Here is a 24,719-nt window from a genome sequence, read left to right on the forward strand (position 1 = left end):
AGATCTGTTCTTTGAAGCCACGGCAAGACTGCCAAACAGAATAGTTGCTTCAAAGTGAAATACACGTGTTTTCTCAGAAATCTGTGCAGGCAAGCAACCACGCAAAGTCTAAAATGAACTTCGACAACAATATTAAAAATGTGCAAATGCACATCTGTGACTATAAGGTTACACACTTAAATCATATAAAGTTTTGACCCCGCCCCCCCCGGACTAAAACGAGAGCAGGTATGTTGATGGCACCGATGCCGGGAAACTCATTTAACAGAATCTTTTTAAAGCTTTCCAAGAGGTAGCGGTAAAGTGAACTTGAACCCAGAAGAGATGAGGGAGGGGGCTGAGCTTGGAAAGGGGATGAGGGTAGCGGCGTGCCACAACAGGCCTATTGAGTAAGAGTGGTGGCACCTGTTCGCTCCTGTGACAGTCAGGGATCTGAGGCCACGAAGACAGCATTGAGAAGATGGGTGGGTGGTGGGCCGGGAGGAGCAGAGATTTTACACTTCTTCTCTTACGTAACACACAGAAACACGGGCTGTGTTTGGAATAGGCTCTGGAGCCTCTAAGTATATCCTGCAATGTGTGTGCGTGTGTGCATGTGCTGATGTGGTGCACAGATGAGTATGTTTTTACGCTATGATACGCCGCGTGTGCGTTTGCTACGTGTCGGGTTAAGTTACCCCAGGAGTGTCCCGGCACTCTGCTGCTTATCACTGGAGGGTGTAGGCATACGTGTAGCACAACGTGTTATCTTGTCCATAGCAAGTTGTGCAGGCTTCATCTATTTTTGGCAAGTTATGTAGGTCAATAACTAATGTTTGACATATGCATGCAGCTAAGGATAAGGTGAGGGTTGTTTGTTGTCAGACTTTTCTTCTTTAAATACAAAACTTTACAAGATTACAAGCGTAAAACATTTATCTACTGAGACTATCTAAGTGAGAAACGTCCCTGTGAGCGCTCTCCCTGGACTGTGGTCATTGCTGCCACTGCAGCGTTAGATATTTATATGATTATATAACGGGTGGCAGAGTGGTTAGCACTGAGGCCTCCCAGCCAGAAGGTCCGAGTCTGAGTCCGAGTCCAGCTTGAGCCTTTCTGGGTGGAGTTTGCATGTTCTCCCTGTGTCTGCATGGGTGTTCTCCTCCCACCTCCAGAGACATGCTCGTTAGGCTAATTGGTGACTCTAAATTGACCCTAGGTGTGAGTGTGAGTGCGAATGGTTGTTTGTCTGTGTGTTAGCCCTGCGACAGACTGGAGACCTGTCCAGGGTGGACCCCGCCTCTCGCCCCATGACAGCTGGGATAGGCTCCAGCAAACCCCCACTACCCTAGTGAGGGTAAGCGGTAGTAGAGGATGAGATTATATAACCTGTGTATCTTTCATATCTGTTTCTTGATGAAGCTAACATCGAATTTCACCTGGGATAAATGAAGCATCGATCTATCTATGTGTGAACTCTAAAGGATCCCTATTAGTGCATGGGTAGATGTCTAAATAAGCAGTTGCAAAAACAGGCTTTGTTTAAGGTCATGAGATTGCATGAAAGTATTCCCAGTTCATGCATCACTTTTACGAGACAGCGTTTGCATAAAAAAGCAGAGTACGACAGGTTCTCAGTTTTTTGGCATGAACTCGGATTATCTGCATTAACTGTAAAGAACGTAACCTGACATGCCAGCGGCCGTTACTAGGATTTAAAGAGACGATCTCCAAGATTAACGTTTGACTCTTTAGCGACACCTATGGAAATCAGTGGTAACTACACGTGAGGCTCACTTCCCAGAGATCCAAACAGCACTAGCTGTGTGAGGTCCACTTTTCCATAATAGCAACATGTATAGTCATCCGTCTTCTTCAACTGTTTGGCCATACTAGCAATTACATGTAACTCCTGGAGAAAACAGTGCGCCGCCTCATACGCACGCTGTGATTTTGCCTGGAAATGTCTCAATAGTATTATAAATGGAAGGTCTTTCATGCAATTTCATCAGTGACTCGTGGAGTCAGACGAGATTATGTTACCTGATTTGACATTTATTTAAATACAACATTCAATTAAAGGAGGGTGGACATAATTGGGAGCTGTTGTTCCCCGTTTAAAAAAGCTGGGAACAGGCTGGCAGGACTGTCCCTACACATTTCTGTTTGTATTGACCCCGTCCCTCAAGGCCACCATATCAAGCGAAGATAACAGAAAAGCTCAAGGCCCTGGATGATTCATTCGGAGGCCAACAAAGAGCTCTCAATCTCTCTCCCTATCATTTTTGTTGGCTCGGCCACAACCTCGGATTACCTTGAAAACAAACAAGCAGCCTGCTTGGAAAAATCTGCGGGGATGTTTTTGTTCTGCTTTCTATTTCATCCTTACTGACCGCCAGAGGCGGTGCTTCAAGCACTGAATGCATCCATCTCGCGCATGCGCAGGTCGAGTATTATACCAACAAAGTCACCTGTGACCCCTGATGACCCCGGTCACCTATATCTTCCGGTGACATCAGAGGATCGGTTCCTTTTCATCTTCTCGCTTCGCAGGTAACTGCACGCCACTACGCTAGCTAAAGCTAAGTGGCTATTGCTTCGTTGCCGGTAGCCTTGCGACGTTTCGTCGGAGCCGCGAGCTCTCGCCCCTCCAAAGGCTGCAACGGACTCCGCCGAGAGGTTTGTGGTTTGCCGCGGACACATCCGCATCGGCTTTTCATCCTCGGTTGGATAAGTTTATTTCGTTCTATTATATACATTCTTAAGTGCAACCGGTTACTCGTTGGTTGTATTTGTTTGTTTGTTGGTGGAGGTAGTGTTCCCGCTCCCCTCCCCGGCATAATATTATGTGAATCAGCTGTTGGCATTGCGTGTGCTTGCCATTAGTGCTGACTATCGGTGCAACCCTTTTGCATTCGCTTTGTTTTGTTGTTTCGTTTGCTGGTGAAGGCAGTGGCCTCGCTCCCTCTCCCGGCATTCGTACCGGTATATGGTTGTATTATATATTTGTATTATATTTTCAATTGTTGGTGAAGGCAGTGGCCTCGCTCCCTCTCCCGACATTTGTACCGCTATATATTTGTATTATTTTTTCAGTTGCTGGTGAAGGCAGTGACCTCGCTCCCTCTCCCAGCATCTGTACCGCTAATGTTTGCCAATTAGCTGTAGGCATTGCGTGTGCTTGCCGTTGACTATCGGTGCAACCGATTGTACTCGTTTTGTGTTGCATTTTTCACTTGTTGGTGACGGTAGTGATTTCGCTCCCTCTCCCGGCATTTGCATTGCACTTGGTATTTCAGTTGATTGATGTGCATCAGCGGTCATTTTCTTGACCGTTTGATACTTTTCTTTCCCTATTAATTATTACCGGCGTTTTTCGCTCGGCCTACCTTAGTTTGTGTATTGTGGTGCCATTTTGACTGTGCCCGTTTTGTGCAAATACCCCTAACTGGTGAAGGCAGTGCTTACGCTCCCGCTCCCAGCATAGGTGTGATTTTGTAGTTGGTAGCAGTGTTCCCGCTGAGGCTAACTCATCTCCTGCAACATTTATCTGGTGACGGCGGCGGTTTCGCTCCCTCTCCCACTGTCTGTTGCTTTCTGTTTGTTTTCCTGGTTGTCACCATGTTTGGCAACCATTCTTGTTCGGCCTGTATGGCTTCTCTGCAGCCTGAAGATGGCCATGATTTGTGTCCCTCATGCCTCGGCCTTGAGCATCTGAAGGAGGCTCTTTCAGATGACGCCTGCATGAACTGCAGCTTCATGCCCCGGGCAGTGAGGGCTGCCAGACTAGCTGAGGTAGAACAACTGTTGACCCTCAGCCCATCAGCTGAACAGCTGACCCCAGCACAGGGAGTGGTTCCAACTCGGTCTGGCAGGCCCAAACGTCGTGCTGCCGAGACAGCAGTCCCCACTTCCAGGAAGAGGGTTAAGGAGTCCAGCCTTGCTTCCAAGGTGGACCAGTAAACAACAGAAATTAATAATATGAAATCCCTCTTCCTAACCTTCCAGTCTGGGACTAGTGCAGGGGAGCCAGCTGCTTCAGTGCCTCCAGCGGCCACCTTGGAGCCGGAGGAAGATGTGCTTTCCATGGCGGCGTCAGCCACTCAATTTGCTGAATATGAGCCGGAAGTGGTTGCGCAGGATGTAACCTCCCGTGCTTCCGCGGCAGGCTCCTGCTCATCGACCCACAGCTCCGCTGGTGGTTCTGATGATGGCTCAATGGGAGCCATCATTCGTATGGCCCTGGCCCGTTTGCAGTTAGACCTACCGCAAGCTCAGTCGGCTCCAGCCAGTGCTTTCTTCAGGCGTGGTCCATCCCACACTAACTTTACTGTCCCCCCATCAGAAGAGTATCTGAGGGAGTTGCATGCATGTTGGAGGGATTCTAGAACTCTCTCTCATGCAACATCTGATGGCCGCACCCTGGCAGCCATGCAGGATGCACCCAGATTTGGCTTGGGCCGCATGCCAGCAATTGAGCCCCCTATAGCTGCTCTGATTGTCTCGCCTGATGAGGCTCTGAGGCCAGATGCGAGGTGTCCTCGTCCCCAGTGTCGGGTTACGGATGACCTACTCTGTAAAGCCTATGACGCAGCGGCACGCATGGGACGCATAGGTAATTCTATGTCCCACCTGCTGCTCGCGCTATCAGCATCCCTGCAGGAGACTACAGTGGATGCTCCCGTCCACAATTTCAGCGACGCTTCCCTGCAGGCATTCGCGCTGATGTCTAGAGAGCTGGGGCGATTGATGTCCACTCTCGTCCAGGCTCGCCGTCAGGTTTGGCTGGCGCAATCTCCTCTGACTGATGCATGTAGGAGAACTCTCCGCAGTGTTCCGGTGGAACCTGGGGAGCTATTTGGGTCTGCGGCTCTAGAGGCGCTTAACCGCACAGTTCAAGCCAGACAGACTCGATTTCAGCTGTCTGAGCTTCAAAGGAATATGCCCCCTCCTAGCGGCCCTAGGAGCTCTTCAGTTGCCCCCCAGCGCCGGCCTCATCCACAGGCTTATCCCAGTAGCTATCGCAGGTCTCAGCACACACCTTCACTGCCTGCCCACCAGCAGGCACGGGGTTTTCGGGCCTCTGAGCAGCTGCCCTCTAGGCAACCTCAGGCCTCTCATGCTGCCCGTCGTGCCCCCAGAGCCTCTAGAGGCCGGGGACCCGGCGCTGAGGCCCAGGGGCCGGTCGTCGGCTGTTTTTCCCAGCAGCAGCTCAGTTACTGGGCTGCTTCCACCAGGGACCCCTGGGTGCTTTCCACCTTGACCCACGGGTACAAACTTCAGTTCCGACGCCGGCCCCCAGCCTATGGCCGGGTCAAGATGACCATCATACGCGACCCGGCAAAAGCCCAAGCCCTCAGCCAGGAGTTGTCCGTCCTCCTGGACAAAGGTGCCATCGAGCCAGTAGATCCCCTGTTGCAACCAGGGGATTCTACTCCACTTACTTTCTAGTAACAAAGAAAGACGGCGGACTCCGTCCCATCCTCGACCTGAGGGGTCTCAACAGATTCCTGAAGGTCTTGAGGTTCCACATGCTCAGCAATGCAGAGGTTCTGCGCACTGTGGCCAGAGAGGAGTGGTTTACATCAATAGACCTGAAGGATGCCTACTTTCATGTCCCCATAGCTCCAAACCACAGACAGTTTCTGCGGTTCGCTTTTCACGGGCGTCATTACCAGTTCAGGGTGCTCCCGTTTGGCCTCTCCCTTTCCCCACGGTTTTCACCAGGTGCATGATGGCAGCCCTCTCACCCCTGCAGTCGCAGGGCATGAAGGTCCTCCCATATCTGGACGACTGGCTCATCTGTGCACCGTCCCAATCTCAGGTGGCCCTGGACACGACACATCTTCTGTCCCACGTGGCCCGACTGGGCCTGAAGGTAAATTTTACCAAGAGTTGCCTGGTTCCCTCGCAGAGCACACTCTTTCTCGGAATGACTCTCGATTCAGTCGCCATGAAGGCCTGTCCGTCACCACAGCGGGTGGACGACATTCTCCGCCTCCTTCTCTTGTTTCAGGAAGGCAGGTGGTTGCGCTATGTGGAGTTTTTTGCGCCTCCTCGGAAACTGACGGCTGCTGCCAATGTGGTTCCTCTGGGACTGCTGTCGCTACGTCCTCTTCAGAGGTGGCTGCACAGCTTTCATTTCGATGTTCGATGGCACAGGCACAGGAGACTCAGAGTGTCACGCTGTTGCCTTCTTGCTCTGGCCCCATGGAGAGAGAGATCATTTCTCCTTCAGGGCATGCCCTTGGGTTCCATTGCATCCCGTCGGGAAGCCATCACAACAGATGCCTCCCTCTCAGGGTGGGGCGCCGTGTGGCAGAACCGGACAGCTCAGGGGCTGTGGTCTGCTCGAGACCGCTCGGTGCATATCAATGTTCTAGAACTGTGGGCTGTGCACAGGGCACTGCTTTTCTTCCTTCCCTTCCTGAGAGGCCGACATGTGCTTATACGGTCGGACAATGTCTCAACCGTCTCCCACATAAACCACCAGGGGGGCACCAGGTCTGCCCAACTGTTGCAGGCATCCCGGGACCTGCTGTTGTGGGCAGCCCCACGTCTGGCCAGCCTGAGAGCAATGTATTTGCCCGGGGAAAAGAACCAGGCTGCCGACTTCCTCTCTCGTTACAAACCGCCGCCAGGGGAGTGGCGGCTTCATCCAGAGGTCGTTCTCAAAATCTGGGAGGTCTTTGGCAAGGCAGAGGTGGATCTGTTTGCCACGGAGGAGTCGACCCATTGCCCTCTCTGGTTCTCTTTGACAGAAGAGAGCAGCCCTCTGGGTCAGGACGCTCTTGCCCACGATTGGCCAGACAGTCTTCTCTATGCGTTTCCGCCAATCCCTCTGATTTTTCCAACTCTACAGAGGGTCCTCCAGCAGGGCCACAGACTGCTGTTGGTAGCCCCCTTTTGGCCAGGCAGGACGTGGTTCCCATTGCTGAGCAGGCTCTGCCGCAGCTCACCATGGCGCCTCCCCGACAGGAAAGATCTCCTGTCTCAGTTACAGGGCCAGATTTGGCATCCCGACCCTCCTCGCCTGCAGCTATGGGTCTGGCCGCTGCAGGGCCCAACCCCCTACTGACAGAGTGTTCAAATTCTGTCTGTAATACCATATTGAATGCCAGGGCGCCTTCTACCCGGTTGCAATATGAAAATAGGTGGCAGCTGTTCACTGAGTGGTGTTCAGACAGGGGTGAGGACCCTGTGAACTGTTCAATCCCTAAGATTTTGGAGTTCCTCCAGTCACTCTTGGATAAGGGTCGGTCCCCGGCTACTCTAGGGTGTATGTGGCAGCCATTTCCTCTCGACATGTTCGGGTGGAAAATGACACAGTAGGGTGCCACAGATTGGTGTCACTTTTTCTGAAGGGGGCGTGGCGGTTGCGACCCCCACGAGCACAGCGTGCCCCAGCATGGGATCTGCACCTGGTGCTAGATGCTCTGTGTTTGCCTCCCTTTGAACCCCTGGAACAGGCAGAGCTGAAGTGGGTCTCTGTTAAGACTGCCTTTCTCCTTGCCATTGCTTCAGCAAAGCGGGTCGGAGAGCTACATGCTCTATCCGTCAGTGATTCATGTCTGAGGTGGAACTCGGATGGTTCAGGGTTACTCTTTGGCCAAACACAGCCTTTCTCCCGAAGGTTCTGTCGTCATTGAACCTCAATCGACCTATCCACCTAGCACAACTTGTCCCCCCAGCAGGGAGGACAGGTTAAGACTGCTGTGTCCTGTGCGGGCTCTGAGAACCTATGTAACTGCGACCGCAGGTATAAGACGGTCAGACCAGCTCTTCCTCTGCTATGGTGGTCCTAGGAAAGGCTGTGCTCTCTCCAAACAACGACTGTCTCATTGGGTTGTTGACGTCATCACCCACGCATATAAAGGAGGTGGTCATCCCCTGCCGTCAGGGGTGAGGTGCCACTCTACCAGGGCCGTCTCAACATCATGGGCGGCCCTGCGTGGTGTGCCCCTGGAAGACATCTGTGATGCAGCATCATGGGCATCACCAAGTACCTTCTCCAGGTTCTATCGGGTGAATGTTGCCACCCCCCATCCGATGGGTGTGGTCCTGTTGCCTGACTCTGCTGTTTCCTCTCAATGAGGTATGCATTGGAATTCTTCGTGACTTTGTTGTTATGGGTCATCCAGTGCTTGAAGCACCGCCTCTGGCGGTCAGTAAGGATGAAATAGAACGAAAGTTACGTATGTAACTACGGTTCTATGAATCCTGGATGACCGCCAGAGCGTTCCGTCACTCAGAATCCTCGTGCACTCGCGAGAAGATTCTGCAGGAACCGATCCTCTGATGTCACCGGAAGATATAGGTGACCGGGGTCATCAGGGGTCACAGGTGACTTTGTTGGTATAATACTCGACCTGCGCATGCGCGAGATGGATGCATTCAGTGCTTGAAGCACCGCCTCTGGCGGTCATCCAGGATTCATAGAACCGTAGTTACATACGTAACTTTCGTTTCATTAAGACAACAAAAACTCTTCTGTTCTAAAAAGGGAGCAGGCGACCAATTGTTGTGTAAGACAAGGAAATGTGATGCATCTGCTGATATGTTGTAAATTTACTCCGGATCATACATGATTCTGCAACAAAGCTCACTTGTACCCCTGTGTTGGCTGAGGAGCGTAAAACTCTTCAGAAACAAACAAGCTCATTTATAAGAGAGTTAGAAGTTTTTCTTTTTGCCAGTAAATGTATGAGACTGTCCAAGAACAGGTAGAAAAGCTTACATTTGCTCTAAAAACCCCGCTCTAAAAAAGTGGTTTTGCTACTTGCATGTGCTGCCACTGGGCGTGTGCATGATGCCCTATTATGAGGTAATCCAGTGAAAGCCAGTAAGTCAGATAAGTGTCCTGAGAGAGCAGGGACTCATGTTTCCCCAAGTTTGCAGCAGAGTGTCTGAAATCTCCAGGATCTCTCCCGAGGCCTCTGAAGGGTTGTGCCTTTTATTGCCCCCTTTCCACCAGCAAAGCGTGACCCAGTTAAGAGTCTGGTAGGAATGTTAAGAAGCCCGGGGCTCGGGGCGTCATTCACGCAGGCACAGAGGCAGGCAGCAGCTTATGTAACAGGAGTCATGTGAGTGCCTTTGTGTACTCTTTGGGAAGTCAGGTAACGATACTATGCAAATAGGAGCCCATTATGCAACGATCCTGTTTATGCAAGACAACACACAAGAGCACGCATGCACAAACCACAAAACCAGAATACTCTGAAAGACAGTTTACAAGCAGCTCACACACTCACTTATACTAATGCGTGCACATATTCTAGCGCGCACACACACACACACACACAGGCGCACACACCCTGCAAAGCTGTAATAATGCAGTAGCAAACACAGCCTTTGCTTTCTGTGAGGTTTGCAAAGAGTTAGCGTTGCCTTAGCAACCCCTGGCTGGCTGTGGGGAGGTGATGACGTGTTTGGCTGTGCAGCTTGGACGTCTCCCAGCAGACTACGGATCGTCTTCCTTTCTAGTTCATGGCCTGAGCTGACATTTCCTTTTTTTTTTTTCGACATCAGTAAGTTTGGAACACGCTGAGACGATTTCTGCACCCAGCTGTGAAGTTTAACTTTCAGGATATGACGGTTGATGCACTGGCAGCAGTAACAATCCTTTCCTTATGTAACTGCAGGTCAGAGGTGTGCACCTTCAGCCGAACCCAGTAACCTCCTACTTGCCTGGATGACCGTGTTTCCACCCTCCAGCAGCGCGATGGCTAACAATATGCTCTCCTGGAAGATCCGGTCACTGGTGGCGTTCATGATGAGGTCAATGACCAGATCAGAAGCTCCTTCTTTGTCCAGGTGACACTGGACCTCGGCCAAACTCAGCTCCCCTCGACCGCCGACCCCGGAGCTGACAACTAGAGTCACAGGAAAGGAAGCTGATTATCTTCTGCCTCCTACGTTTATCCTGAAGCATTCACATTCCGAAAAGGTTACATAATAGAAGCTTGTAATAAATTATTATCATATTTTATAGTTTGACCACTGACGTCATACTTTTATTTATGTTATTAATCTTCATGTACGTCTAAAAAGTTAATAAATAACTACAACGTGTGCTACGCTAGTTTAGCTAACAAAGCGAGTGGGATGCTGATCAGGACACATCAGGATTAGGCATTATTAAGGATTATTAAAGCAAGTGCACTTGCGAGAGAGATTACAGACAGTCCTCTGCAGCAACAGCAACTTCCATTGTTCAACAAATCACAGCAGTCAATAACCACGGAGATGCTTTAATCACATTGCTCCAATCAGGTTTATGTAAGATGCAATTTGGTCCAAGAGGACATTTGGATATTTACAACAGGCCACAGGTGTCTCCTTCAGCCATTCAGCCACGGCACACAAACAAGAATACACCATAACATGCGTCTCGAATCCGCGGAGATACTTCTACTGCTGCTACCGCTGGCGACGCAGAGCCGGTCAGGGCAGAGCCGGTGAGATGACGGCACCCATCAGAGCCATCTCTGGCTGTGCGAGCCACTGAATCAACAACACATCCCATTCTAGACGGAGCTTGGCTCTCCGGTCGCCTGGCAACAACACGGCCTACGTTATGCCGAGGAGAGAGCCAGCACGCTCGGTGGCAGAGCCGAGGTCCAAGGGCTTAATGGAGTACAAGGCCACGGCTGTCAATAATATCACTTTCAGTTATTTTTTTTATTTTTTTTCCTCCGTTCTAAAACGTTACTCGTGATATATGAGTCATCTCTGCGACAAGCGACTCACTGGAATGAATAAATGTCAGTTACAGACACTATTAGATTTATGAATGTCAGTCTCAATAGATGAAGGGACAGAAACGCTGCTTTAGTTTGTGGTATCAGTCGTTTTCTGTTTACATGCGCAGTCGGCCTTTTCTAAATGTGAAATAGCAGAAGCGGCAGTAAGCCCGATACGCACCGTGTTTACTGCAACCCACTCGAAGTCGACACTGACGTCTTTCATTTGCTTTGTAATCTGAGTAACTAACATTTCCAGTATGAGTGAAACTCAAAATAATCAGTCTGTTGTAAAATCTTTGCTTGATTTGAGAATGATTTAATAAAAAAAAATAAATAAATAAAAATAAAAAGATGCTGACAGCTCATGACAGTTACCAGGTTAAAATACACTAAGACCTGATTTTACTCTTGCAAATAAACAGATTAAATTATTATTAAAACTAAAGAAAACCTTGAATGGGTGAAAGTTTATTTTGGTTACTGATAAAATCTTAAAGCAGACGATTATCATGATGATAATCATCACACTCACTTAAATTTGGTTAAATGTAACTCAGAACGATGTTTAAATGTATCTGGTGTCTAGAAATTGTCTGTCCATTAAACCCATACACCTCTTTATTTTAACTTTCAGTGACATTTCAGTTGCATGAGTAAAAACTTAATTTAGTCTTTAGACGGCGTGTAGGGTTCCTGCAGCACTGACCCACTTTCCTTGAGTGAATCATTTCAAGATTTTCTTATCTTTACGGCAATAACCCCGCAGACACACACACACACACACTGTACTGACACACACACACCTGTGGGTGATTTTCCCTGCGCTCCAGGAGCCAGCGGACCGTTGCTGAAGGTCGTGAGGCTGTCTCTCCTCTGGCCAGCTTTGACATTCCCGTAATATCGATTGACCAGAATCTGTCGCAGAGCTTCGCCCTGTCAAGGAAAACGGATGTTAGGAGGAGAAGAGCAGTTTGTTTGTTTTTTTTGCAGAAACTGAGCTGTGAACCAAAGTTAGGACTGTACAAAATCAATTAACGGAAGATTAAACTCACACTTACAGAATAGTTTAAAGTTTAAAATGTTTAAATTTTTTTTTAAATGATCAGATTTGTTGTCTTTTTATTTTTATTTTGGTATTACTTTCAGAGCTGTTGAAGGTAATAAAATAAAGTTTTAATGCACCGCAAATGGAATTCTTTAGAAATCAAATTGATTATTCAAAATTGTAGTTATATTAAACTAATTTAAAAATTAAATTAAATTTAAAAGACACAAAGGTTTAAACTAACAAGACGTCCGCCTCGGAATTATACAGGCAAAACACACACACACACACACACACACACACACACACACACACACACACACACAGAGTTTCGTTTGATCTCAGATGAGGATGTTGAAAATGCGTCACTGCGGCTCTTTACTGCTTTGGCGTAAATCACAACTGTCCCATCAACTACATGATCCCAACACATCAGCAGCCTTCAGAGGCGACCGGAGCTGACGCCCCCCTGCTGATCTCTCACATCTTACACATCGTATAACTGACAGGGGAGTGAGTGCCATGCCGTGGAAGCAGTGCGACTGTGAGGGCGTCACAGTGTGAGGTCAGACAGACAGTCAGGGGTCGAGCATCATTCAGACGGAGGCCTGGACCAGACCCGACTCTTTACCTACCCTCCTCTGATCCTCCAGTTGCTTCAGTGGCTGGTTGGGATCAAGCTCCTTAAAGGTGAGGTGAGTTAGCAGAAAGCATTAAAATAAAAAAATAAAAAAATAAAAAATAAAAAAGGTTGGAAAGGAAAATAATTAGAAAACAAAATGGCGTGTTAATACAGTGCAAATTAGTTACTTTACTAGCATGCAGGAAACTAGGTGCAAATTCGATCATGCAGTTAAGAGGGAAGTGGTTGTGTCAGGGAAGATGTGAGGTTGAGTCATGCAAGGCCTCATTCTACCGAGGACTGATTATTTTATAAGTTTGTTTCACAGCCTCGCCGTGAACACCTACGATGTCCCGTCATCAACATTTGTTATTGGGTTTTTTTTTTTTCTTTAACTTATAAAAGTTGAGACGCATCAAGTGCCCACAGCAATTAAGGGGGAATTTCAAACGCTGTGTTCTCTGGCGTGTGGTGACTCCCTCATTACTTTACAGAGACAAGAGACAAGAGACGAGCGCTCCTGAATTATTTACATGAGAGAACGACAAGCTGACGGAGGGGGAGAAACACAAGCCATGAGAAAGAGGGTGAAAAGAGAAAAAAAAAAAAAAGTTACATAATAGAGTCGTGAGCTGCTGACACACACTGTAAGCACCGATATGGCATGGAAAAACACCTCGCCCATGACTTCAACCCCCTCCCCTCGCCCTGCAACCCTCACTGAAAGAAGGTCAGGAAATTGGACCTTGCTCAAAAACCAAAGAGCTGGAAGGAAAGATGGAGGAAGGCAGGAAGGAGGGCGGGAGGAGTAAGGATGAGTAGTGGTGAGAGGCAGTGTGCAAACAAGGGCACAAATGTGGCATGACATAAAATCTACAGAGGCAGCAGAGATGGGGTGTGATGCATGAGGGGCCTTCGAAAGAGGAAATGCAACGAGGGTGGGTCGTAACCTTTATCTGGTTCGATAAAGACACGCTACACACTGAGCACAAATGTAACAGGGCGGGGGGTGAGCGTGTAAACACTGATCTCTGAGCATGGCTCTTAAACACACCTCAGCAGGAACTTCAGGCTCAGGTGGAGGTGCCAGCTGATTGGAAATAAAAGGATGGTGTTAGTCAAGGTTAGGAAATGCTGCATTTATCATGTTGTTTCTGCCTCCAAAGAGGAAAACCTCTATCTAGCCACCTACTGATATCTGTTTCTAGATTCCGACAGCTTGCCACCCAGTGACATGCACAACGGGACAGTGTCAAGAGCAGAGAGGAAGCAGACAGAAAGATGCTGAGGTGATTTCTTTTTCTACGTCTGTGTGTCTCACATTATTAGTTTTTATGGGGTTAGCCTGGTGACACAAGCATGGATGAGTAGCAGCATTAACCTTTTGCAGCGAGAAAGCAGAAGCTGTGTGTGCACAACAACAAAAAAAACGAATTCACCATTCATGTGTACAATGCAACACTCCGTTGAGTCCGTTGTTCCTTATCTGCACATTCATGGTTATAGCTTCCACGTAAAGTCCACAGAATTATGTGTAATTTGGCATTTTTTCAGCTTGACGGCATCACGGTAAGAGAATACAGTAAGAGGAAAAAGGATAAAGCTGCGTTCAAGAGAAATAAATAAACCCCATTAACAGACGCCACAGATCTAATTTAAATGCACAGCTCGTGACGATTGACCACTAAATGTTGACTTGCATGTACAGAACTACAGGAAAGGAAATATACAATAAAAGATATTTTATAAAACAAAAAATAATAAATAAAGCAAAATAAACTAAAAGGTCAAAAAGTAAAATTGTAATTTCCACACAAACAGTGAAATCTAGAATCTAAAGAATTTCCTTGTCGCCACAATAATACAAAGTCCCTTTTTTGTTTTAGATTTATTAAAATTACTTACAATTAAATTAAATTATTTAAAAAAAATCACTTACTACATACGAGCACACACTCACGCAAACACGTAAAATGTCACTGAGGGAGGTGGGAGGACAAATGTGAGAAACCAAATAACAAACATGCAGCCTAACACTTGCATATCTTTCACTCTAGTCATGCAGCTTTATGCTGATCAATTGTGCAACTGGACAGGAATTCCCCCAAATCAAACCCCATTTAATGTCAACTTGTTTATTTCCACGGAAAACGGTGATGAAGCAAGCCAGACACTGAAGGGACGCACATGTATATCTCCATTCTAATTAGGTCAAAATGAAGTGCTGTTCTGAGGGTGGGACACAGAAACTTTAATCTGTAAACTCTGATCTCATTTGCTACGTTAACTATTGTCAACAGCTCATTTGTAGTTGCAAATTCTTTCAGGTGTAATAAGATGCATCATCCTGTTTGACCTGGTAATTGCATCAGCTCCATTTGTGCTTCCCAGAACGTGCGATAAAATCTCCAGAGAGGCGATGCCAGGTGTGCCAGACAAACAAACGAAACAAGATTCAGGGCATGTACAGATATGGCGGCGGTTAAGGTCGCGCAGGCTCTGTGAAAATAAAAAAAAAAAAACCTGCCGCATCTTCTCTGGAGGGGCAGCCAGCAACCAAAGCAGCGACCTGTCTGGAATAACATAACTGAGATTGTTAGCGTGAACTGCGAGCGCTGCTTTGCCTCATCTCATCAAGGAAACTGTTCAGATTTCAAAGAAAATAGACTTCAAGGAAAAGGCCAGACGGAGGGTTTGGTTTCTGCTGACGACAGAAAGTTGGCCTTGTACCTGGAGCAGAGCTCAGACCTCAGAAGGTGGTGGGTTGGCTGAAGCGTCCATTCACCACCAAACGTAAGTCCTGATTTTCCCATGCGCCCCCCCCCCCCCCCCCCCCCCCCCGACCAAGCCCCCACTCCTCCACACTACATGGTCTGAGTCGTCGTGCACCGCTGCTCCTGTCTAACTGGAAGACGTGTCTGCTGCACTTTCACTACCAATTACCGCTGAAGGTCACACATCAGTGGAGAGTTTATATTTCCAGAAAAACACAGAAAAAAGAAAAATTGCCGGCTCTTATGTAACTGCTGCCTGAGAGCTGGCTGCAGCCCAAGAATCGTGTGGAATTAAGTTAAGGGAACTGGGACAGCGCTGCGTGCCGCTGAGAAACGTCTGCAGCTCCCCCTGTTGAGGACAAAAATACACAGCAGTCTGTAGCCTGGTTTCACCCAGCGCGGCGAGCGTGAGGATAAACGAGGACACGGAGAGGCTATCTGAGGCGGTTTGGCAGAGGTACTGATGGGAGTGGCCACTGGGAAAGTAAAGAAAGGACTAGAAGAGCTGAAAGCATTGCTTTAAAAAAAAAAAAAAAAAAAAAAAAGGAAAGGCTGAGCAATAACGATCGGAAAAGGATCCACTGGCGGGAGATGACGAGACAACGTAAGGAAGCTGTAATCTACAAATCTCGCCAAACAATCGGTAATTGGTCAAGATAATGAAGAGGGAGCACTGGATAGACTGACACAAACAGAAGGAAATAGTTCCTCCTATTATATAACCTTCAGCTCAATGTGCATTCACACAAATCCTGAGCAAACCTTTCTACGCCCCCAGACGGACCTCTTTAAAGCCCTTTCAGTTTTCCAGACAAAGACACGCAAGAGGAGGAAACAAACGCACGCAGCTGATGATGTGATGGGGCCTGACAGTGAGTCTGGCCGGGCTGGTCAAGCTGGTCTAGTTTTCCCCTGGCTCACATTTTATTTCTATTTCGGGAGGAGCGTGATAGCCTCTCGCTAATGGGTGAAAATTTTATTCCTGCTCTCTCATCACCCTGACTGGTCCAGCCCACCACAGACTGGGCACGCAGCGATTCAAAGTATCATCAGGGAGCAGTGACACGGACAGCTGCACTGATTCCTAGAGATCTTTGGGGTGGGTGCTTTTTTGGCTGGATGGGTATTTTTTTTTTGGGTGGGAGAGAAGCAGCAGCAGGTTAAACACTCGGGTTACGTAACAGCTCCAGCTCTAATGTCTGGTTATCTTCTGCTGCTGCTGCTGCTGCTGCTGAGAGGAAGTTTGGGTTTTGTCCTGCCTGTGTCCCCCCTATGAATATCACGCAGTCGTCCTCGGCACGCTGTTGTTAATCTGAGCGTGTGCATGAGTGAGTGACACGGAGCATGTGCTGGGAGCTGGGGGCTGGGGGGGGGGGGGGGGGTTGCGTACATTCTTGGGATGCTGCATATCGGAGGAGCAGATGAAACAAAGCGCTCCTCTGTGGGAACACTCTCGTTTTTGTGGGAGCTGGGGATTTCCACCGCTGCAGAATCAAGCAGCGCGTACGACGAGGGAAAATAAAACACAGGCATAACAGAGAAACTGAAGGCAACTTGCTTCCAGGCAACTCTGGAAAGACCCTTTTGGACAATTTCTCCATTTTCCCAGCTAACATATTTATTCACTTCCCTCGCACTCACCACAGCCTTGATTCAGTGACTATTGTGCCACTGGCCTGTTTTTCACCCCACACTGTTATTTGACTTTTGGCCTGGATTCTCCTGCTCTGACAATGTGTGCTCTCAGTTTTGATCAATTTAATGATTTTAAGAGCCAAGTAGGCCGCGCAGATTGAGTTAAGAAACAAGCCCATCTCAGTCTCAACCGCTCGTGTTTTTTAGACAGGAAAACTGTGGTTTTCCTGGAGATGAATCTTTCGACATCCGAGCGTCTATTACATCTAGAAACCCTCATACAGAAAGGACCCAGGTCCTTGGGTTTGACTTTTCTTTTTTATGTCAAACTACTATTGACAAGGTGAATAATTAACTATCATGTTTAATTTAAGCCAACAAGGATGATAAATATAAATAATATGGTTCAAAGGTCCAGAAGAGAAGTGAGTTGAGCCATTAGTTTGTCCAGTTTTTGGATTAGATTAGATTTGGATTAATAACAAATAATAATAATAATAACAAAAAATGGTAAAAGAAGAGACAATTCCACAGGACCTGATAAAACTGTGCGAGCGATTTGAGATGAATTTAAGGTTTAAGACCGTCCCAGTTACACTGAATTATTCAGGCAGGAAGTCTCAAACCTGATAGGCCCCAGACTAAAAAGGCTCAGTTACCCCGATAATCAAATACTCAGGTGAACCAGGCAAACGACTAAAAAGGATAATCCTTGGTTGTGCTATGAAACATAAGGAAACTAAGCATGCATTCATTTGAAAAGGCATTAATAACGTTTTAAGATACGTTCTAAAACTATAATTTCCTAGAAAAAGGTCTGAAGGCTGACCTGAGGGGGCTAAAGGTGTGTGACATAAATAAAGAAAGCTGCAAAGGGAGAGGAAACAAACACGTGGACTTTCTGACTATTTAAGATTTGGATGATGTTAAAAAAGTATTTGGATTAAATCCACAGGTTAAAAGTTAAGTTTAACACTTCAAAGAGCATTTAATGGGTCAGAATTGACATTTAAGAGATGTGCCCTCTGTAGTGACACCCTTAACCCTCGTGACAGAACCAACTTGTTTATGAAAAGGTCGCAGGTCATGGCCGCCAACACGGTCCAGCTCTGTGCCATGAATCCGTTAGCTGGAGCATCCCCGGCTATATATACACATTCACAGCTGCTCTTAACACTGAGGCAAAGCTCCCTTGCCACCATCCATCATGGGGGAGCTGTGCGGTATGTAGATTGAGTGACCGAACAAACAGGAACGGCTCTGTGATGTAACGTAATGTAACGCTATAGCCCTAATAAATAGCACCGCACCACGTTCAGGCTGTCTGCACGTGACTTAACTTCATTTGGATTGTATACAGTGGTTTAGTGTTTCAGTGTCCTGGACAAAAATAATTAAAATAAGTAAAAACATTTTAAATGGATGTTTTTGCCTTGTAATGCACATGTTTGATGGTTTTAAATTGGTTGCTGTTGCTGAAACTAGTTGCTCTGCAGCCTCCACATGAACACTGTCCCAGTCATTCACTGTCCAGTTCTGGTAATTTCATTCATCTGTTGCTGTCAAGATGTGATTAAGATCAAGACAATTATGAGAAATGCGTACAGAGTGTGAGGGGCGCAAGTTTCAATTACTGGAGGAATGTGAATTTTGAAGAGAAAGGAATGCAACTGGCATTTAAAAATAAAGATAGAGCTTATATAGAAAAAGACAAACTAATCTCTGAAATGATTTTCAACTGTCTAGGACTGTTACAACTTCCTTCATACTACTGCTACCACCTAGAACCTCAACCTCCTTCTATATCACATCATATATACAAAGCACCCAAGTGTCTTATTTGACAAAATAAATAAATAATAAACAGATTCCCTCAGGTCCTGTTTCTTTCAGCTCAGAACCATCTCATAAATCAGGCTCTTCCTATCGCCCTCCGACCTGGAAACAGTTGTTAATAAATCCCTGCATGGTCTCACCCCTTCATATATCTCTGAGCTTCTCCCCCTTTACACCACCAGCAGAACCCTCAGATCCTCAGACCGTGGTACGTTGGCTGACGGGGGAACCGGGACTTTTCCGTCGCAGCCCCTCGGCTCTAGAACCAGAACCTTTTAGGAGCTCTGGACTCTGTTCAGGCTTTTAAGAAGCACCTTAAGACCCATCTTTTATCCTCAGCTTTCAGTGGCATTTGACCTGTTTCCTGGGTGTTAATAGCTTTTTTTAATAATATATATATATTTGGGCGCTCTGCTGGACTCGACTTTGTCCCATGTGAGTTACTGTATTACCACTTGGTCTCTGGCAGGAATTACAACCTTCAAACCAGTCAACTCTTTATTTAAACAGGCACCGAAACTATCTGCTAAAAAACCCTCTATTTATCATCATTGCAGTATCCTGTGTCGGGTTAATTTTGAGAACTTCTTTTGAAAGTTCTGCACGGCATGTCTCCACCCCTCTGAATAACTTCATTAAATATAGATCAGACACTAACTCAAACTGAGTCACTAGGGCCTGCTGTGAGGTGCCATTTAGAAGAAACACTTTTGGATGTCCTGTCGTTTAAGAGTTGTGTTATGAGGAATAATCAACCTCCTTCTATAAAGAAGTGCCCCAGTCTAGACTCCTTAAAGTCTGATCTGAATGTGTGGTTCAGATCAACTCGGTCCTGTAACAATGGAACCAGCCAGTAAGGCTGTAATACCCTGACGTCTGGTTACTCTGGTTAAAATGTGCAATGTGTTTAGGTACATGTATTCTAGTGATATGGAACAGGGGTAAGTCCTGTAATAGGTTATGTAAAATCTGGATCTTGGGTATTTCTCCTTTCTTTTTCTTGGTCACTAATGAATAGATACTTTTTGTTCAAACTGGATTCAATCTGGCACATTTACGTTATTTATGATGTTCATTAATATGCTCTGTCCCTAATTTAAACAAAGAAATTTAATAGTTCTTCATTTGTCCATACGCTGATAATGATCTGTAATTTACATGTTTTATATGACATGTTGAATGTGAAACACTTTGGTGCAAATGCTCTTTGTTTTTAAGGTGCTATATGAATGAAATAAATTTAGAATTGTCCTGTACAACCCTGTCAAAGTCTCCTAAAGCTCATTACACACTCCGAAAGAAAGTAGTTTCCACTCCTAGGGCTGCGAGAACAAGAAAAAAAGTTTGTTTTGGCCAGGTCATTTATATACTTCACCAGAAACTCAAGAACCTCACAGAGCTCTCACACTGAGAAAGATAACGCGAGTCACTTCTCTTATTAGATTTGAATGTCGGCCAGTTGCTACAACAACAAATTAGAGGTCAAACGAGTGTAAACTTCTCACTTCTTGCAGAGCATGTAGCAGCCTTAAAGAGTCACAAGAGCACGTCCTAAAATCACCCCCAACGGAGTCAAATTCAAAGCGAGCAATAATAAAACACAGCGACATGTTGTTTATGTGAAAGCTGCACTACAAAAGGGCAAATATACACACAACAACCGTGAGCTGGCACGGAGAGACGAGCGTATCGCGTAATGTGAGCCGTGTTTGGGAGATTAGGAGCGACTCTTAACTGGCACACAGCGGGGAGGGACGGAGGGGGTGAGGAGGAGGAGGATGGACTAAGCTGCCGACACATGTAACAGATGGGGGCTGCGATGCTACAACTATCTGGTCTATTTGGAGAATGAGCACATCTACGTTGTTAGTAGGAGACAAAGCGAATGAACATGACAATAGTAAGTAAAATGATCAACCTCAGCCACATCCATTTCATCATCAAAGGCAATCAGCTGCAAGAGAAAAAGTAAGGAGGGGGGAGGGAGCAGACAGTTAGTAGAGCTCGATTAGTGCAGATAAAGTTGTGTGCAGATGTAAAGCTCGTCACACACACGCAGCACGTAGTGAAAACAGCATCGTCAGGGTTAAAGCTTAAAAACAGAACTAATTAATAACAGGAGAGAAAAGTCTCCTGTACATCTTCTCATCTCTTTGCCTTAAATCTACAACAGCAAAGGTCCTAGTATACGGTGTCTCAACCATGGAGCCTGTAAACTTTATGGTTTTCTAGAGTTTGAAGCTGTGGCTTTTTGGGGGCATGAATTATCTTGTATCTTGTATCTTGTATCTTGTATCTTGTCACTTTCAGTGACTGGAACATGCGAATAGAGACATGTTCAATCTGAAGTAACTTGTTAAATGTTTCTTGTGCTGCACATTCAGACATTTTCTCCCTTCAATATTACATTTAAAGAACGTTACTGCTTCTGAACAGGGTGCAAGAAGAAAAATACAGATGCTTTTCAATTGTGGTGCAAAGACATTAAACAATAAAACATGGAAGGAAGCACAGACACTTCTTATTTTTATAGGAAATAGGACAAAGTTGAAGTCTAAATAAAGCCTCCACAACACTCATATCACAACAACAAATATAGAGTCAGAGCTTCTTGACCCTTAACCACACAACAACAGTTAAAGGTTTTGTTGTCGTATCGTTTGAAGTTGACTTTATAAACCAAAGACATTTGTCTGAAATTATCTTCAGAGAACCCATTTGATTTTTAAACACATTTGGATAAAATTCTGTTATCTGCTGAGGTGCCTCATTATAATTAACTGAAGCACAATTTTCTACATTGCTGCTCTTGTCATTATTTCCTGAGCCCGTCTGAACAGGAGCCACTAGTACAATGACAATGATGAGATACCTTCACTGACTTCCAACACAAATGACACCCAGCAGAATACTGAGCCAAGACCAGGAGCGTCACTGAAGGACTGGACACGTGTTTCAGCAGCGGTGTTAGTAATCTACTGTATACAGATGGACAGATAGACTTTATTTATCCCCTGTGGGATAAATAACCTACAGGATATGACCATTTTGTGGTTACACATTGTGTTACTAGTGGTCACAATGTAACTTTAAAACCTATAAACAACCACACAATCAAAAACAAAAATAAAGAAGCCTTTAATTTAATTAAATTCTAAAATTGGTTTAAGCTGTGAGGCCTGGTGCTTTAGCCTTGAACTGGAAAACAAGCTGACAGAGAGGAGGAGACAGTGGATGAATGGACCATGCACGGTGTTAATAGTGTTAATATTCATAACTTTGACCGTGTACTCTTTGCTGATGTGTTCTCAAAAAAAAAAAGCAATGAGGGAACTGATTATTTAGTCTGTGCTTGTTTTTAGTTAAGATAAACTGTACATTTGTGTTATTGTCTTTCAGTGTGATATACAGGCAATCAAAGACTTTCAGTAAGTTTTATACATTGGAATAAAGAGCAGTGAATCCTCAGCCAGAAGAGAAAAGGTGTTGTTTTAAGCATAGACTGTATATAAACATGGACAAGGGTCTTTTTTCCTGAGGATACGGGGGCGGAGCCTTGTTGTAATTTTAGACCAGAGTTTGATCAGTACGGCCCGAGAGCAGAGCCGCGATATCGATGACCCGACCACAACTTCCTCTAGACTCTATACTTTTTTTTTTTTTTTTTTTGTACTCTCAAGGTCCTAGGAGGTCCTACATAACCAGGAGGTCCTAGCTTCATCATTACATCACATCCTGCTTCTATAGCGCCAAATAACTAAAACGAAACTCATCAGAAAAATCCATACATTAGTGTTACATTAACTATGTGAAATGACTGAAATCATCAAATTTATTTCATGTGCATTTTATTGTGGAGGAGCTGGAGTTTATCGACCTGTACTGCAGTGGGGCCACTTTTGAGGAGCAGTTCTGTTGTCCATCTTTAATATACAGTCTATGACTTTACCTCATGAGCGGGTGAATGTTGAGCACAACTACAAACTGATGCAGGTACATACCTTCTCCCCATAGCCTCGGTCTTTTGTCATCATTTCCCTCAGGGTCTGCAGTACTTTGATGCATAAGCGCTCCTCATTCTCCTCCAGCAGCTGCTTGGTGTGTTTGATCAGTCTGGTCGAAGGTTAAGAGTAAAGAGTAAGTACATGCGTCTGTATATGGGTTAATAACTTCAATTATTTTCATTATTTTTAAAATTATTTTCTCTTCTTTCAGCCTAAAACCACAGATTTGGAACTTTGGCCTGTCTTACATGACAAGGCGGCAACTAGGTCAATAACTCCAACACACAATGGTTTAAATGTGCTCAGAGAACTGCACAGAGCCGAGTGATTTCCCAACGTTAGCGAAGGTTGACACACTTTTACACAAAACTACCACGAGTCCACAGTGGCAGCTTTAAGTTGTTGGATAATCCCTGAATCAACAACGTCTCTCCGTCCCAGAAGATTACCTGTAATCCAACCTGACCCAAAATAAAGCCAAATATACTTCACATATACACGTGTGAGTGCATGTCTGAACACGTGTACCTCTGCTACCTGGAATAAAAATCATTCTGTTACAGTAAACCACAACAGACATGTGCATGCACGTCAAAGAGTTCAAGAAAGAGTTCAAAGGGTTTATGACCCAGCTCTGGTCTTCATGTTTTAAAGTTAACACTCACTTCGATATGAATCCACCGCTTTCACATTTCTTGCGAGCTTCTGTGTTCTCAGGGAAAAGCAGTTCAGGGCGGTGAAGGACATCCACCAGCACCGAGAGCTCAGCCTGGACCAGCGGCCTGAGACGGTCCTCCAGCGCAGACACGATGTCCTACAGTGACACAACCAGAGGTTAACGGTAGCTCATTACTGTGGTTTTATGATAAAAAGACTGAAGCGTCAGAAATCATAATTAAATGGTTTAAGATGTTCAGATGATTCATTTATTTTCTGTAGCCACTTGTCTTCTGGAGGGTCGCATCACCAATGAACCTAACAAGTGCGTCTTTGGACAGTGGGAGGAAGTTTAAGATAATAAATGTAGCTACAAAGAAAAAAAAAAAAAAAAAAAAACAAATATCCACAGTAATGAAGCTTTTCTAAATCATCCTACATATATCAATAAAATAACCCATTCAGCATGTAGTCAGTTTTTATATATAAAGAAATACTAATACCATTTATTATAGTATCAGAGTAGTATAGTTTAAACATTTACTCCCTGTATCCACATTTTAACAGCTCATTTAAGAGAATGTCAATGTCACTTTTATTGTTTATATAGCTCATTTAAAAAGCCTAGGACGGCCAAAGTGCTTAACAGGATAAAATAATCGACAGTGATAAAAACAGTAAAACATTAAAATAATAAAAGATCCAAAACAGGTGACTCTCTCAGTCAAAGTCTAGCTTGCTAAAGCTAAAAAGGTGGGTCTTAAAGCGGGTTTGAAACGTAGGAAAGCTAGTCACAGGCCGGACGGAAGCAGGCCCTCCTAAAAACAATCCTGTACATAACCAGGAGCCAACACAGAGAGGAAAGCAAGAGGAGACAAAAAGCTGCTGCATTCTGGACAAGCTAGAGACGGTTGAGCTCTGATCGGCCGATGCCGACGTACAGAGAGTTACAATAATCTAGACACCATATGACAAAGGCATGGATAACTTTTTATAGATCTTTTGATAGAAGCTGAATAAAGCTGGTCTCAACCACTGAGCTGACCTGCTTGTCCAATTTAAAATGCCCCATCAACAATCAAACCCAGATTCTTAGGCTACGTATGGTGCTAGTGGGTCAGAGGAGCTGCCTATTTTTTTAGTCTATTTTCACTGAAAATTTTAAAATTAAGTCCATCTATGCTTTAACGTCTCTTTAACGGCCCTCCTTTAATGGCAAATACACCTGCACATCGTCACCATGTTTCCTAAATATGGACCCCAGGTTTAGCATATCAGGTGAGAACAGCAGAGGATCCAGAACTGACCCCTGGGGGACCCCACAGGTTAAAGGGGTAGCAGATGAGGAAAACTGCCCCGACTGAACACAGAAGGAACTTTTTTTTTTTTTTTTAATTTATTTTTTTTTCTGGCATTTCAGCC

The 24,719-nt window shown here is 45.6% G+C and overlaps 1 protein-coding gene across 14 annotated transcripts in view; it reads right to left on the reverse strand.

Moving 5' to 3' along the window:
* Positions 1-24,719, reverse strand: part of LOC125006285 (inositol 1,4,5-trisphosphate receptor type 1-like) — an 87,872-nt gene that overhangs the window by 27,558 nt on the left and 35,595 nt on the right. For 6 of the 14 annotated variants that reach the window (XM_047582214.1, XM_047582209.1, XM_047582212.1 and 3 more), the window contains 7 exons: positions 23,306-23,454; positions 22,638-22,749; positions 20,555-20,590; positions 13,446-13,481; positions 12,405-12,452; positions 11,528-11,657; positions 9,667-9,851 (listed from right to left, as the gene is read on the reverse strand). In XM_047582214.1, coding sequence (XP_047438170.1) covers positions 9,667-9,851; positions 11,528-11,657; positions 12,405-12,452; positions 13,446-13,481; positions 20,555-20,590; positions 22,638-22,749; positions 23,306-23,454 — 696 coding nt within the window. The remainder of the gene's footprint in view (positions 1-9,666; positions 9,852-11,527; positions 11,658-12,404; positions 12,453-13,445; positions 13,482-20,554; positions 20,591-22,637; positions 22,750-23,305; positions 23,455-24,719) is intronic. The other 8 variants (XM_047582220.1, XM_047582219.1, XM_047582216.1 and 5 more) reach the window with 4 other exon arrangements.

This window comes from Mugil cephalus, chromosome 4 (genome assembly GCF_022458985.1).
Source record: "Mugil cephalus isolate CIBA_MC_2020 chromosome 4, CIBA_Mcephalus_1.1, whole genome shotgun sequence".
In the NCBI taxonomy this organism is placed as follows: domain Eukaryota; kingdom Metazoa; phylum Chordata; class Actinopteri; order Mugiliformes; family Mugilidae; genus Mugil; species Mugil cephalus.